The sequence below is a fragment of the Python bivittatus genome, unplaced genomic scaffold, assembly GCF_059951505.1.
Source record: "Python bivittatus isolate LINGU-HERP-01145 unplaced genomic scaffold, Pbiv_v1 ctg000970_np1212, whole genome shotgun sequence".
NCBI lineage: Eukaryota > Metazoa > Chordata > Lepidosauria > Squamata > Pythonidae > Python > Python bivittatus.
In genome coordinates, this window is record NW_028277121.1 from 4,321,592 (window position 1) to 4,338,050 (window position 16,459).

Here is a 16,459-nt window from a genome sequence, read left to right on the forward strand (position 1 = left end):
TAAAGAGAGGCAGGAGATCGCCCACATGCACTCCAGACAGCTGCTCCTCATGAGAAGACTGCAGGACAACAGTCTCCTGTGGGTTTGAGTGCTGGGAGACAACAGGATTAGCCATCTTGCTTGCAACCTCAGTTGGTGCCTTTAAAAGGACATTACGTTCGCTAACTTCACTTGCTAATCACTTTCAGAAGTTGCTCACTAATTACTTCTAAGCTATTAAAGACCTTCAAAACAACAAGTTTGAAAATGCTGGGTGAGTTTGCCTTCAATCCTTGATGAAAGAAAATTTTAATCATAAGCTTAAGAACTTAAAGAATCTGAAATAAACAGCAAAATGCTAAATAAGCATTTTTTTCAACAGAATCTAAATGCAGAAGACTTATTATCCAATTTGGAGGACACAACTGATCTTCCAGTTCTGTTTTAGTGAGACACCCTTTTATTGAACTTAAAATTGCTTCTTTGTCCTTTTTTCACCAGTGATTATAGCAATGCAGGAGATCTCAGATGTGCCTCAAAGCAATTTCTGAAGCACAGTAGGAACTTTGGAAGGAGACAATCAAAGGAGCTCAGATAGCCTTGAAATATGCAGCATTAAGAGTTTGTTCTGAAGAGTAGCTGCAACAGGATTAGCAATTGTGGCAAGCCTGTTTAGTAAATATCTGGCAGTGCTTCCAGGAATCTATTTCATGGCCTTCTCCAGGTCACAAAAGGCAAAGGTTGTATCTGTCTGTGAGTGAACATCTGCTAACTCAACCCTGGCACCTGCAGAAGGGACTTTCAAGGCCACAGAGTCAAGGCCTAAGAAGTATCAGAACAGTCATACTATTGTCAAAAATCTTCATATGTGAAAGTAAGAGAAAATAAGCAGAACAAAATAAATAAAATGTAGAGGAAATGGGGAGGGGGGAACCAGTCTGATCAGAAATGAGCTCAGAAGACAAACGTGCTATGTGTGTAGTGATCAAAAATACACGGAGGAGGATCAGTGTGACCAGGGCCTAGACACAGAGGTGGAATTCCTGCCAAGATTTCCATAAGCCCTAGAGAATTCCAAACAGGCTCTGTGCATGGGCACAACTCGGGTGTGAATCACAAAGACCCAATGGGAAACAAACTGAGGTGAAGCTGGAGGATTCAGAGAGAGAGATCTGATGGGAAAAGATCTGCTATGTATGCTTAGATCTGCCTTTAGCTGTTCTCTTGTCCCCATTCTTTAATTCTTATCTCTTCAGCATGGAGACTGGGAACTTGACAGACCACACACTTTCTTTTTCCATGACTCACAGTCTCTTCAACTTCTTCATCATCATACTTTGACTTAGTCCAAGATCTGGGGTATACTGTTCATCCTAGAGGGGCTAAGAGAGGATCAGAAAGACAGGGACTCACCTGCTTCTAGCCATCATGCCCCAGAGTCCTCATTCTCAGTGCCACTGGAAGAGCTTTCCACGGCATCAGAGCGTAAGGCCAGGTGTCCCACCTTCCAGGTCCCCTTCCCTGTCTTTTCACGGGTGGTCAAACTCTCAGTCACATGGAAAGGGTAACAATGTCTTTGCCGCTGCAGTTTTATGCTCCTGATAATTCTACTTCACCTTGGGAACAGCTGATGTTCCTTTCCACTGAGATCCCGTCTGACTCTGAAATCAGAGACTTTTACTTAGATGTGAAGAAGTTTCAGCTCTTAATGAGCTCCAAAGAGTCCTAACTGCTCAACTCACCAGGGAGAAATACTCTGAGATCAGGGCAGCTACTCCCCAAGAAGAAGAGAAACAAGAAGTGGAATCCTGTCTACGAAACAATGGTGAACACACGTCTCTCAAGATGACTGATATCTCCACAAGGCTCAGAAAAAATGCATGTTTCTTTCTTTTCTTTTTAGTGTATTTCTAGGACCACTGCCTTTAGTACTCCTTTGGTGCTCTCCTTCCCTTGTGGCATGATTTCCAAACAGTTGGAGAACCCACTTAAGTGGGATTACAGACCATTCCCAGACTGGACAGTGTGATAGCACGACAGTGATTTATTTGTTGTATGCAACTTCCTAACAGACCGGGGAGAGGAACTGGGCCAGGGCTCCCAGCTTGCCCTTGTTGTGATGCAGCTGCCACAATACAGCAGGATAATGAGAGCTGGCCTCACTGTCCATGCAACAAAGATGCTTTTCCCACATCTTTTGCTGCTCTCCCACCAACTGCCATCAAGAGGCAGCAAGATTAAAGAGGACTAAACAAAAGACAAACCTCAGAATCCCCCATCTGGGTTCGGCCTCAGTTTCATATAAATACATAAGATTCAAGGAACATGTACCTGAACTGGCCCACTTCAATGTATTCAAACTGCTTTAGAACAAATCCAATGAATACCTACAAGCAAAATGAATATCCAGATTAATTTCTGCAAACATTGGTAAGTTCTCACAATATCTATATAGATCAGAATAAAACAGTCTATGACATCTGATGAAACAATAAATGATTTATTACTGGGTGTTCATAACTACAACTCATATCGAAGAAAACAAGGCACAAAAGAGATGAACAGGGCTTCAATTGTCAAATGTCTTTCATGTCATCTTGTCTTTTTTGGACAAGAACTTACCTTTCAGCTCTCTAAGAGAAAGATATTTCTGCTTACACAAATTTTCCTCCACTGGGATAGACAGATATTCTTTATTACAATCATTGACCAATCAACATAAAACACTACAGCACACAGAATAGGCAATAGAGCAAAAAGATGAGACATAGTCTGACATTGGCTCAATAGTCCTTTACAAGCTGTAAAACAACGTTTTGTGACATTTAGAAAAATGGATATTGGGGAATAAAAATTCAAATAAAACAAACCTGGGTGCTGAGAGATTTTTTTTCATTATTATTAAAGGGTTTATGAGGCAATAGCAGATGTCCCAACACCCCAAGGGCAAAACGTAGGAGCAGAAAGGGTCTTCTTAAATATCCTGTCCTTAACCACCATGAGGGCAAGTTAAAGTGAGCTAAGATAAGGTGGTCTGAATTTAATCCACATATTGGGTTGGTCTTAGGTATGGAAAGTGGTAATTCAGAAAAATCTCTCCAGGCAGGGAACCCTGTTCCATTTGGCCTTAGACTGGTGGCTGGCTGTTTCCTTGGCATTCCTGAAACCCAACCTGGGAGCATGTTGCTAGAGAAGCCATTGCAATTCCATTTCTGATGGAGGGATCTTCTTCACTGAGGTTGCTGGCTAGCATTAGGGAGACCAGACCCACTGCCTTTCGGTGGGAATAAAAAACCGGCCATGGACAAGGAGTGCCACCATAATCAGAGAAACCCCAGTGTTGAGCTGAAGTGATCTATCTGCCTGTCTCCTCCATCTGCATGATGACCAATCCAAACCAATTTCAGTTGGACAACTTGCCCTCTGAACAAACTATAGTACACAAGCATTTTAATTTGCATCCCAGGAATACAGCACCCTTTTTATACATCTTGCAGAACACTGATGATATACTTAAAAGGGCAATATCTCCAAAAGAAAATTCAAAGCAATTATTGATTTCAGAGTCAAAATGGCAGCTAGATAATAATGGAAAATCCTTACCAAGAATTCTTTTTCTGTGCCGCCCTCATAGAATGGGTCTAGTCCAACCTCTCCCCAGGGCAGGACTAGAGCACCTCTGGGAGGTCAGCAGCCAGCCAGCCAGCGTCTCCCAGTAGGGCCTTCCGCCAAACAACAAGCAAACCATACTGAATCTCTCATTCAGGAAAAACTGCCCTCTCCTCTCCAGGTAGGCTAGAAAGAGCAAGGCAACTCTTCTGCCCCAAAAGTCTGAGGGGAAGCCAAGAATCTGCACCTCCTCAACCGCCTCAGATGGAAACTGGGTCCCCCAACAGCTGGCTTAAGGGTCCTCTGCCATGTTTTCCTGCTCTCACTAAGTGCCCTACCCCACCTGATCTTTTACACAGGCGCTTTTACATTTTAAAAAAATGAATGGAAAGCTGGCAGACTACAAACTAGACCATCTGCCTGAAGGCCCGTCCCTCTACCTAGCAATGCATCAGAGCTCTCCAGAGCTCAAGACGTGGCTTAGGGGGAAAAAAGGGGGGCTGCTGCTCCCCAGCACATCACTTGCCTCCTGGTTCTGTGAACAGCTTTGCCAGCTGTGGCAACCATTTTGTTGCTGGTGGTTTTGTATGGGGAGGGCTATTCCTTGCCCTCCCCACACCCCATCAGTAATCTGTGGCCCTCCAGGTCTGTTGAATCCTTACCACTTTTACTCAGTCTGAGACTGTGGAGGGTTTTGCTCAGCAGTCTCTGAAGGCCTGAGCTGGAGGAGTTACTGGCAGGGGAGACAAAAGGGGGAGCTGCCAGGAAAGATGGCCAGGACTGTGTCCAGAGGATTCCAATGCCTGTGCTGAGGTCAGGAGTGGCTCAGAACTCCACGCCCTCCTCTCCCAGCTAGCATATGGCCCACACACCCAGCAGGGCTCAGGTTGGATACGGATCTAAGATCAGAAGTTGGAAGAACTGTGTGTGACACTGCTGTCGTGGACAGACCATGGCTGGCATAAATCTCTGTGTGGGCCTGAGTAGAAGACAAGTTAGAAAGGCCCAACCCAGAGGCCTGATGGATCCAGAGTGTCTCTAGGAACGTCCCACATCATTTGTTAGCAGTACTGTGGTTGATCTGTGGAACATAGAAACGCCTCTAAGTGACCACATCTTTCCTCTAGTTTTCTAGGGCGCTGAAAGGGTTAACATGGGCGGGATGTGAACTGGAGCAGTGGTAAACTGACTGCAGGAGGAGGCCCAGCTGAGCCCTTGTTCTGCAGCAGTGGAGGCTGAAGTACTCACTTGGTCAGAGTCCAAAAGGCAATAGTTGACCCGCAGCTGAACGAGTTGTGCAAGAAGATCCAAGACTTGCCTCTGCAGCTGTACAGATGTGGTGGTGGTATATTGCTTTAACGCTTTGATTACAAGTGGTTCAAACAGACGAATGTGATTATGGATAATATTCTAAGAGAAAAAGAGAAGGGCAGCAACTAAGAAAGCCTCCAATCAAAAAGCAAGATATGAAATACTGGCCTGTCATCTTCACAGTCCCGTAAGGGCCATCCCACTGGGGTCTTTCTTACTTAGACTGATTACACATGAAGTCCACGATACAAGGATTATCTGCAAAATGCTGTGTTTTTACCAAGGGGCCACAGGTAGCATATATTGGTAAAACAGAACGAGGGGGAAATCCTTTGAGGTGGAGAGGGGATATATGAGTTCTACTCTCAGTTGCATGTATTAAATTATCTGACAGTATTGAGTGGTGAGATTTACGGTAATTTATTTCAGGAGTCTAGGGTTAAAAAAATACCCTGCCCCTGATAAATATTCAACATGTTTCTCCTACAATATTTAAAAAAATACAGCAAGCAACATGTACTTTTAATTGTACCTTGTCAGCGCGATGCTTGGCCATACTCGTCATGCCAGTTTTCAGTTGTGCAGAAACCTTTTGCAATATATCAAACCAGCTATAAAAGCAAATATTAATGCAGGGTTAGGGCTAGGGTCAATGATTCACAGAGCAAGTAGCTTATACCAGGTGTGAGACAAGTGTATTCAATAAATAATGAAACAGCGTTGTGCTACATCTTGTTTTGCCAACTGACCACTTCCCTGCAAAGAGCCTCACAATGACTGTTAATGATCACTGTAATTTTGCTTTGTGTTTATTTTATTTAGTATACTATCAACAAACCTGGTGGGTTTTTAATACACCACAATGGTTAACCGATAAGGTCCTTGTAATCTGTCTCACGCACAGCTGCCCTGCCTTCCCTGCTCCTCCTCCGCCCCAGTTTAAACGCTACCCCACTTCAGTCACTCGCTGCAACTGATGAAGGGAGATGCAGCTCACAAAAGCTTTTGCCATTTAATACAATTGCTTAGAAAAGGTGCTATCAGGCTCCTCCTGATTTTTGTCAACTACCAAAACCTCCTGGGAGTATACAATAAAAAAACAAAATTAACTATGTCACATTAAAAGCAGCTAGAGCAGAAATTAAAGCAAACAAGTAGGACCAGTAGAATTAATAATTTAAATTAACAAAATCAACAGGAAAGGCCTGCACAAAAAATACATTTCAAAAGCTTTTGAATTGGATTTTGTGACAGAGTGTGGAAAAAGGCTGAGATGAGGCAGTTGGTTTAATTGAGAAGGGAGTCCATGGTCCAGATGGGAGTGACGTGGGAGGAAAGTGTGGCAAAGAGATTCCACCTTAATTAGCTCCCTGGAACTCTGACTGAGAAGGTACTCTTAAGTGTTTTCAGTATTCTGGGTTTTTTCCCCCAGACTACCATTAAACAACCCTTCCTGAAATCCCTGTGGTTCTGCTTCCCAGGTTTGCCAGCTAAGTGGCAATCAACAGATTTCTTCCAGGAGGGCATTCCCAAGAGTGGGGGCTGTAGTAGAGAAGTCCTGACCCCAAGTCACCACCAGACAAGCTCAGGGCACCAGAAGGTGAACCTCCTCTGATATTCTCAACAAGCAGAGAGATTGAGATAGGAAGAGGCATTCTCTCAAACAGCTGGGTCCTAACCACGGAGAGCTTCCAAGGTTATAAACAGCACTTTGCCTTTTGTCCAGAAACAAGCTGGCTCTGAATAAGGTCTTATAGGCACTGGTGCAAAATGGTCTCTTGATGTTCTTCTTGAGATCCACCTGCTGTAAAGCTGAATTATGTCTGTTTGTTGGTTTGTTGGTTTGTGTGTGTGTGTGTGTGTGTGTATTATAACAGCAGCAATGGGCAGTCTCAACTCACATGCATTTCTTCGTGAGATGGGCAGTATCTAAATTCGAAATATAAATAAATATAAATTTCTATACATCATATTTCAAAGCTCAGCGTCTCTTCCAATTCTCCGTTACAAAATAAGGGCTAAGAGCAAGCTTCAGAGAGCATTCAAGCAAGTTTTGACCACTGCATAACAAAGACCTCTCGTCTTCATTCATCAGTTGATCAGGAACAAACTGAGTCCACGTATCTTTTGAAGCAACAAAGGGTTCATTTTAACTGCTGAGACTGGGGACTCTAGCCACTGTGAAAACCACTCTAAAAATGCATTTGGCAGAAAAAGGATTGAAAGCAACATAATTCTAAAGAGAAGCCATCATGTCACACTTAATAAATAGGGGGATGAATGGTGGCCTTACAAACAGATTTAATAAATAAACGCAACAGGTCCTGCACCACAGACTTTGACAGTGCTTTTAAAATGAAAGCAAAAATAAAGAAAAGTAGAATTTCTATGCTGCCTACCCAAACAGCTCTAGGTAGCTTGACTCTCTTTGCATAAAAACATCCATAAAAGCCATATAATCTTTAACATCTTAAAGTCTATCGCAGTCAATAGACTTTCCAAACTTAATTTTCTGATCCCTAAGAAGGGCTCCTTTATTTTCAAAAGGCAGAATCATTTGGTGATTGTTTTTTGGGTATGTTTAAATATGTTAAAATTTAATTTGCTCAGTTTCTAATATAAAGGATTTCTTTTAATAACTAACCAGCTGTCAACTATTAACTAGAAATTCTAAGTGCCAGGTCAGGATATGCTGACCCTAATAAACATCGGTAATTTGTTGCTAGTCCTTCACCTGTTCCAACAAGTTACTAATTAAAACATTAAGATTTCCTGTGTTTTATCCAATCTTGTCAGGCCTGGCCCAAGGAACTCCAAGAGACAATACAAAATCAGTTCAGCTATGTTTATTAGCTACAACCTCTAGCAAGAATCTTCCCAGACTAAAACCTCAGTTCCCAAAGTCCTCCAGCCACAACAGTGTGAATTCCTCAGGGAGGTGTCAGTCTCATCCTTTTGTTCCTCCCATGCGGTTCTGGTGAGCTAAGAAAATGCTTATCTCCCTGAGCTTGGCCTTCATAATTCCATTCCATCACAAATCTGTTCAGAGATTGTTCAACCCAATAAATCTTTAAAGCATGCAATACTTATGTGTATATTTGCCCTGCATTTATTTTAAGTCTTCCATAAGGAGAGAAGCTACGCTTACCCCGAGGCATCGCGCTCCTGCTCGGCCTGCATCATGTTCCTTAAGCTGGCATCAGCAAGCGCCTGGGTAAACTGGGTGTACGGAGCCATGAAGCAACAGTGATAAAGGCCAGGCCTTAAGTTTGAGGAGCCCAAGTGCTGGCATTTGCCCTGAGCTCTGCAGGAATTGGAAGCCAAGCTGTCGAACTGCGACGCCAGGTTTGTGCCAAACAACGTCTTCAGTAACTAGGGAAAGGCAGTAAGAAGAATATTTATGAGAATACAGAAAATCACCCTGATGATCAGCAAGTGCTTTGCTTTTAGAACAGGTTTTGTGCAGGGCCCTGTGGAAAAAGGATCCTCTCCTTTACTGACAATGTTCCCTTCTCCTAAAGCAGCTACAGAGCGATGCACGCATGTTATATTTTGGTTTCTCTTTTAATCACCGTACTTATATAAACAGAAAAGGAGGGTCTAGATTTAATAATACAACAACATATGATGCGTTAATGCCTTGGTGCACAACATAGGGCTCCCATGCCTTGTAAAATTAAAGAGAATCGGTGAACACCTTGGAGAGAACTGATTTATTGAAAAGTCATGGTTTTTAGTTGTCCGTTTTCTGCTAACTGGAGGGCCTTGACCTTGGAAGTTTCTGGATCCAAGAATAAAGCCATTTTTACCGAGATTTAGAGAAGGCTGTTCCCACTGCCAAAGGTGGGAAAGGAACGGACAGCAAATGGCCTGCCAATGTCATTTTCCAGTCCTTCTGAGGACACCCAGATTCCACCACCGAGTTTTTTCACATTCCATATGCAACAGAAGGGGAAAATGGGGAAAGCAGGGCAAAATGACTCCCCGCGAGCCCTGTTGAACCCTTGGGCAACCCGCACAGCAGAGGGGCTTCCGCTTTCCTCCTAATGATGGAATTCCGCCATAGCCCATCGGCTCAGAGCTAGGGGCTGTCACCAGAGCAGAGGGAGCATGGCGGCCACCAGCAGCCCGCCTGGGAGCTCCTTGAGAAAGGAGACGGAAGCCGCTCTGCAGCGATGCTGAGAGAGTGAGAGGTCCAGAGGAGGTTTGGCCCAGAAGGACAGGAAAATGGGTCGAACCAAGAAAGAGCTCAGGGAACTTTAATAATGATAAACTGTAGGAGCACATCACCCAGTAAGCCATCCCAGAGCATTACACGAATGTTCCAAAGCAGGCTTGCATCCTTCTAGCCGAACAAATAAAAAGAATAAAGCAGCCACGTCCCTCCCCCCAAAGCATCTGTTTTCCAAAAAACTACAGCCAGCCGCAAGATCCCACAAGAGAAAGAAGCGGGGGAGAAGAGGCCGTGAGCCCTGAGCTCTGCCGTTAGGAGAGGCGGAGGGGACCAGAGACAGCAAATCTTGGCTGCTGGAAAGCTGGAGGCCTTGGAGGGGGAGACTTTGCGCTCTTCTCCCGTTCTTGCCCCCTCCCATCCCGCTTGGTTTTTGTTTATTTGGTTTCTGATGCTGCCAGCTCCAGCCAGCTCTGGGGGGCTTTGCTCCCCCTCTTTGTTCTCTTCAGGCCCTCCCCTCCATTTTGCTCCTCCTCCTCCTCCTTGGCTGCTTCACTGGAAGGAGGGAGGGAGAGAGGGGTGAGAAAGAACAGCTGGGGGAATCACTGGGCTCCCTTACCTAAGAGGCAATCAATTTTAAATAGTAATCAGAAATTCAGGTTAATGTCTATGTGTCATACACTCTTTCTCTCTGCTTACTCTTTGTCCTAAACATCTCCTATTTTGAAGGGTCAGACAATGAGGCTACCTTCGGGCCAAATTCAGGTCTAAATCCACAATGGGAGGATTAAAATAATCCATTCAGGATGTCTAAGTGATATAAATCCTGCCTGGGATTTAATGCAGCTAACTCAAGGAAGAACTCTCCTTTCTGAGAAAGGCATTTCATTTTATGGAGAAACACACCCACACACAGACACACCCACACCCGCATTCTAAAAAATCTTTGTTACCTGCTGCACACACACAGTTGCCATTACTGGTTCTTTGTTGAAACAGGATTTCAGATAACACAGAATTTCTTCAACATACTAAAAACATAAAGAACGAATTAGATATTGCCCAGACAGCACCAAGTATGCTGCTTTGGGCGCCTGAAAGAAAGACAGGATATAAATCTAACAAACAAATAATAAAGCAGCTGAATTTCCATGAAAAAGTACTACTCTACACCCGTATAATTGTGAGAATGAGCACATTTTCTTTTGACCCGCAAGCAAGGAGGTCAACGTGGAGGTCTTGTTTGTCCTTTCTGCAGGCTTTGCAACTGTTACGGCGTGATAGTTTCCCCTCCAGCACAGGGGGGGGGAATGTTCGGGGGCTGCTATAGCCCTCACCGGTCCTTAATCCACCACCCACCGACTGGGGGTGCCCAGACTCCCAGAGTCTCTCAGTGCGGAGCCCAGGGGCTGCGTGGCGGGTCGCCTGGGGCCCGGGAGGCTGCTGGGGGCGCCGGGGGTTAGAAGGCTGTGTGGAGGCAGAGGTGCTGCTGCGCTGCTGGAGCCGGGGACCATGGAGGCCTTGGGGCCCGGGGGCTGGCCAGCGACCGGGGCGAGGCAGCTGCGCTGGACCTGGTAGGCTGGTACTGACAGCGCTGCGGGCGCCTGCGGGCCCAGCGAGGCTGCTGGGGCTGATAGGCCCCCTGGACTTTGGAGGCCGCATCGGAGCTGGGGTAGCAAAAAGGCACTGGGCATTCAGGGCCAGTGGCAATGAGGCAGATGTGGGGAGTTAACGTCTGCTGCCCCCCCCACAGACTTGTTGGGAGTGGGCTGGTCTGATCCTCCCTGGACTATTTCTGGGCCTGTGTGGGGGGAGTGCTCGGGGGGGGGAGGCTGTTTGGTGAGCCAGGCACTGGGCTTATTTTGGGACCTCCTCTGCCAACCTGGAGGCCACTGGCGGCCAGACCCTCGGCCCTTCTTGCTGCGCTTCCGAGTTGCCCAACCGGGTGCTTCCCTGGGCTGAAGAGGGGGATGCCTTTCGGTCTCCCTGGGGGTTATATCTGATAAGCCAGCAGGTGGCAGACAGGGTCCTTTCTAGAGTGGGCTTGGCCGCCCCCCCCAGGCCACCAGCTTGGTTATGTGTGAATTGTGTGTGCGTAAATGTGCGTCTTAGCCTGGGAGGGGGAGTGATGGCAGAGACGGGTATGGCAGGGACCGGGGGTGGGGGGGCAGCCACCCTCAGGGACATCAGGCCTGCTACCTGAAAGTGGTGCCACTGCCGAGCCCCTGCTTGCCACCGTCTTTGTCTGGTTTATTTATTTAGTAAACTTGTCCCCGCCCATCTCCCCACAATGGGGGACTCTGGGCGGCTTACATCAAATTAAAATCATAAATACATGAATAAAAGTTATAAAAAAACCACCACACTTACAGAGATAAAAAAGATGAAAAGATCCAAGAGGCCAATAGAGGCCACACCAGGCCCCTAAGGGGCTAGCCAACCCCATTTCTGACATCCTCCCTCCCCGGCCCAGGCCAGATGGCAGAGCCAGGTCTTCAAATCCCTCCGAAAGGCCGGGAGTGAGGGGGCCTGTCTCACCTCCGGGGGCAAGATGTTCCAAAGGGCGGGGGCTACAGCAGAGAAGGCCCACCTTCTGGACCCCGCTAGTCGGAGTTCTTTTGCCGAGGGGGTCCGGAGCATGCCCTCTCTGTGAGATCGGGTGGGATGGGTTGAAATCGTGGGGGAGAGGCGGTCCTTCAGGTAACCTGGCCCCATGCCAGGTAGGGCTTTAAAGGTGATAACCAACACCTTGAATTGGACCCGGAAGCAAACTGGTACCCAATGCAGCTCACGGAGCAAAGGTGCTATATGGGTCCTTCTTCGGGCCCCAAAAATTGCTCGCACGGCTGCATTCTGGACCAGCTGAAGCTTCTGGATACTCTTCAAGGGTAGCCCCGTGTAGAGCTCGGTTATTGGATACTCGGTGGCCTGGGCTCCGGCTGCTGCTTTTAAATGCCAGGTTGGTTTGTGTCAGCCCCGCTAGGGGCACCAGACCCGGAAACCAACTCCACATGAAGACTAGAATTATTTTACTGGAACTGGCTATCCAGTTTCCAGAAATCTTGCAAGTCTGATTGTGCTATACCTCCTCCTCCTCCTCCTCCTCGTTCAGTGAATTATGGAAGTGTCTGCCTGAGGCACTTCTGAATGTTATCCTGTTATTCTGGACTTAAAATATGTTTAAGTAACCTAAGTGCCTGTTAAGTAACAGTTCCTGCATATCTTCGTCAAGGTCATCTTCCTGATCCTCTACACCTTGTTATAAAGCTGCCCTCATCTGTGACCTTGTCATGGACAAGGGCACTAATTTGGTGTGTATAACAAAACCCTGGCTGGGCCCAGAGCAAGGTGTTCACCTCTCAGGATTGCGGCCCCCTGAGTTTCAGGTTTTGCATCCACTGAGACCCCAGGGAAGAGAGGGAAGGCAGCTGTACGACTCTGATGGCTCTCAGGGGCCTGCTTCCCAGATAACCAGATGTGAGGGGCTCTGACGGTTGGGCTCCAGGAACAGTGGAGTCTGCTGCTGGTGTAGTGCCCTCCCTGCTGCCCAGCAGCATCCCTGCCTCAGCTGCTGGATCCCATTGGCAGGCTGGCAATAATAGTGTCTGCGAGGCTACTGGAGCTTGGAGGTTTCAATTTGCTGCCTTGTACTCCTTGATCTCTCAGCATGTTGACCACAGTATCCTCTGAGTTGGCTGCATCTGTTGAAGTGTTGTCCCAGTGCTTGGAGGCTCTGTGCGCCTGGATGGGGAAGCACATCTTTAACCCAATCCTACCAAAACCAAGTTGTGGTGAGTAGCAGGATCATCTGGTCCCAGGGATATTCCACCACTGGCCTTGGATGGGTTGCATTGTACCACTCAGGACAGACAATCGTCCACTCCTTGCCACTTCATGGCTCAACTACTGCAACGTGCTTTACACAAGGCTGCCCTTGAAGATCACGTGGAAGCTTCAACCGCTCTAGAATACAGTGGCGCGGGCAATGGTGGGCTTGCTTTGGTATGCCCATGTGATAACCTGTTTCACAAGCTGCATTCGCTGCCAGCTTGCTTCCAGGTGCAATTCAAAGGGCCACTTATCACCAGAGCTCAGGGCCTGGTTATCTGAGGACTTCCTATCTCCCACGTTTCTGCCTGGCTGGTACAAGCCAACAAAGCGGGCACACCCCAGGCACCCTTAACAGTGCCAGGTTTTGGGACCCCTGAAGCGGGCCTTCTGCCAAGGTGCCTGCTCTCTGGAATAAAGCCCCCCCCCCAAGATCTGCATGGCTCCCACTATGATGGAGTTCCAGAAGGCCCTAAAGTCCTGGTGTTCTCCACGGCCTTGGGGTGGGTGGATGGAGTCCCTTTGGGATTGTGGGTTATATATGTTTTTCAGTGTTGTTTCGCTGGACGTCCAAGTTCATTATTTATTGTATATTCTTTTTTTCAAAGGTGTTTTGTTATATTGTGAGCCACCCAGACTCGGTCTGGAGCCAGGCAGCGCCAAAAGCAAATACAGTAATACCTTGGTTCACGAACGCTTCTGTTCACGAACAATTCAGTTCACGAACAGCATCGTTTGCAAAATTTTGCTTCCGTTCGCGAACTCCGCATCGGGTGACGAACACGATCCGCGGCCATTTTCCCTGCTGTGACACGTGGTTGTGGCTTCCTGTAGGCGAGGGGGACTCTCCCTCCAAACAATAACCGCCTCCCCACCCTCCTTCCTGTCCTCCATGCCAGAAGTCACCTCAAGCAAGGTTAGTGTTCTCTCTCTTCATACTGTACTGTACTGTACTTTGTTTCATATTTTTGTGGTTTAAAAAAAAATACATATGGTTCAGAACGGATTCACCTTATTTACATTGAACCTTATGGGGAAATGTGATTCGGTTGGCGACCAAAATCGGTTGGCAACCACATTCGGAGAGGTCAGAACGGATTAACCTTATTTACATTGAATCTTATGGGGAAATTTGATTTGGTTCGTGACCAATTCGGTTCGCGACCAGAATCGTGGAACCAATTAAGCTCGTGAACCGAGGTACCACTGTAAATAAATAAATTTCAGAGATGGGCACCGAGTTCTGCTTTAATCTAGAATTAACACAATGTAAATTTGTACTCACACTCACGTATGGCCTTTTTGGGCTCCATGGCACACTCAGACCTAAGTGCTGAGCTCAGATTCTTCCAATAGCCTGAGGTGCTGACTGAGAAGACACTTTGGAGACCTTACACTGTATTCATTTTTCATTTCAATTTCTAAGGCTACCCACTCTTTCAGATTCAGAAGAAGGAAGTTGCTGTCACAAAGAAATGCCATAAGCGCTTATGTGATTGAATGTTTTGTTGTTCTTTGTTTAGGGAGGAATCTAAATCTTGAAAAGTAACTTCTGATATTAACATACAGAGTTAGGAATGTAATCTGGAATTGATAAGAGTGGGCATTATTGTCTGACACAGGAAGACTTTGTACAAATATACCAAGAAAGCTCTAAAGCTAGTAACATCAACATTAATTAACATTAATTATGCTTGCATTTGTTTCTCTGATTGATCTGGCTTACAGACATTTAACAACATTGTAAGCAAATACGAACCCACCTTTCCAATATCTTGTAGAGTTGCCAGTTCTAAAATTTGAGAAAGAACATCCAGAGCTGATCTCAGGAATCCACCAAATTTTTCATTGATGTTTTGGAGATCGAGTGTAACCTGAACAGAACAGAACAGAACAGAACAGAACAGAACAGAACAGAACAGAACAGAACAGAACAGGGAGGGAGGGAAGGAAGGAAGGAAGGAAGGAAGGAAGGAAGGAAGGAAGGAAGGAAGGAAGGAAGGAAGGAAGGAAATGAGAACATAACAATATCATACGAAAGCCTGGCTCAGCCTAGAATTCTGTGCTTACTCATCTGTGAATAATCCCTACTGGAGTTATTTGTTTGCAAGATACCAGAGGCACCGGAATGCAAGATCAAAAAACCCTTCAAGAGTTAAAAGCATAAATAAAGAAGATGGAGATAAATCAAAAAGATATGTCTACTGTTTCAGGGAGTGTGATGGAGGCCACACTCTAACGGAGGAGTGGGACAAAAACTAAATTTACATTTGGAAGCTACAGTAAATAACAGGCTCTGCTGAGCCAATACCACATTCTTGTACCAAATTAAAATTTTGGAGGGGTTCAGTAGGGTACCTTAGGCAGTCCTGAGGTCTCAGGTATTGTTAAAGGAACAACTGCTCTAGAAAAGGACAGCAGTATACCTTAGATCCAAACATACAAAACAGAAGTAATAAGTGTCAGTAAGAAGCATGAAGCAAGTGACCCTGTGGACAAGCACAGAAGCCTCCTTCTCCCTCCAAACTTGGAAAGTTTGGCAGACAGGCCCAATGATGAGTGACATAATTTTACAACAGCGCCTTAGGTAATAAGGCATGTCTTTTACATACAATTGGAGAAAGAAAACACTCATTAATTCTACCCAAACTTCAGAACAGACAGATCCTAAGTTAAACCAAGGCAGGGAAGAGTGTTGGCTCCATGATTTGTTCTTTATGTGTTTGCTCATAGCTTAAGCTTATAAAATGAATCAATGAAACATGCTGTATAGATTACTCAGGTAATGAAGTTTTGATATAAATACCTTATAGTTGGCATGTGTTGCCTTCAGAACATCATAAAGCTTGAGATACGATGGGAGATGATAGAAGTTACCCAGCGTTGATGATGATTTACTTGGGGGAGCTGAGCTTGAAGCATCACTTTGCCTAGGAGCTTATGAATCAAGCAAGGAGAAGAAATATTATTTAATAAAATTAAACTCTTGACAGCTTCTCTACACATCTATGGATTAAATGCATATGAAGTCAGCTGGACCTGCAACAGAATGCTGCAAAATGGACACTTCAGTTAACATTATTCCCCTTCTTCTCTTCAAGTTTCAGCCAGAACTTTGCAGCCAACCTGCAGAGCCCAGAGCCAACTGATCCGTGCTGCTGGTGCATGCTTGATCCCGCCTGGCTACTTGGGACAGATTCAGTGAACAACGATAGATATTTTAATAGTAAATCCCAAAGGCACATCCGTGAAATTCATCTGAAGGAGCAGCCAAGACAACAGATCTTTCACAAAACCAACACAGTCTTGGGGCACCTGCAAGACCCACACATTTTGTTCCACCTTCAGGGATTGTCTCCATTCAGATGAAGTGGATGGTAATCCAGAGAAACTGATGGGGCCAGAAATGTATTTGTCTTTAACTCTGCGGTTATACCCATGTATATCATTTTCAATCTTACTATGTTTGCACAGAATATTTCAACTTTGTATATATAGTATTAGGAAATAAGAATAGCTATATCCAAATGGTTTTTAACTTTATAGACATTTGCTCTTATT

General features: G+C 45.7%; 1 protein-coding gene across 7 annotated transcripts in view; it reads right to left on the minus strand.

The window, feature by feature from the left end:
* Nucleotides 1-16,459, minus strand: part of HTT (huntingtin) — a 165,077-nt gene that overhangs the window by 87,308 nt on the left and 61,310 nt on the right. For all 7 annotated transcript variants that reach the window (XM_088131224.1, XM_088131223.1, XM_088131222.1 and 4 more), the window contains 7 exons: nt 15,705-15,835; nt 14,662-14,772; nt 10,024-10,101; nt 8,048-8,271; nt 5,432-5,510; nt 4,837-4,998; nt 2,311-2,366 (listed from right to left, as the gene is read on the minus strand). In XM_088131224.1, coding sequence (XP_087987350.1) covers nt 2,311-2,366; nt 4,837-4,998; nt 5,432-5,510; nt 8,048-8,271; nt 10,024-10,101; nt 14,662-14,772; nt 15,705-15,835 — 841 coding nt within the window. The remainder of the gene's footprint in view (nt 1-2,310; nt 2,367-4,836; nt 4,999-5,431; nt 5,511-8,047; nt 8,272-10,023; nt 10,102-14,661; nt 14,773-15,704; nt 15,836-16,459) is intronic.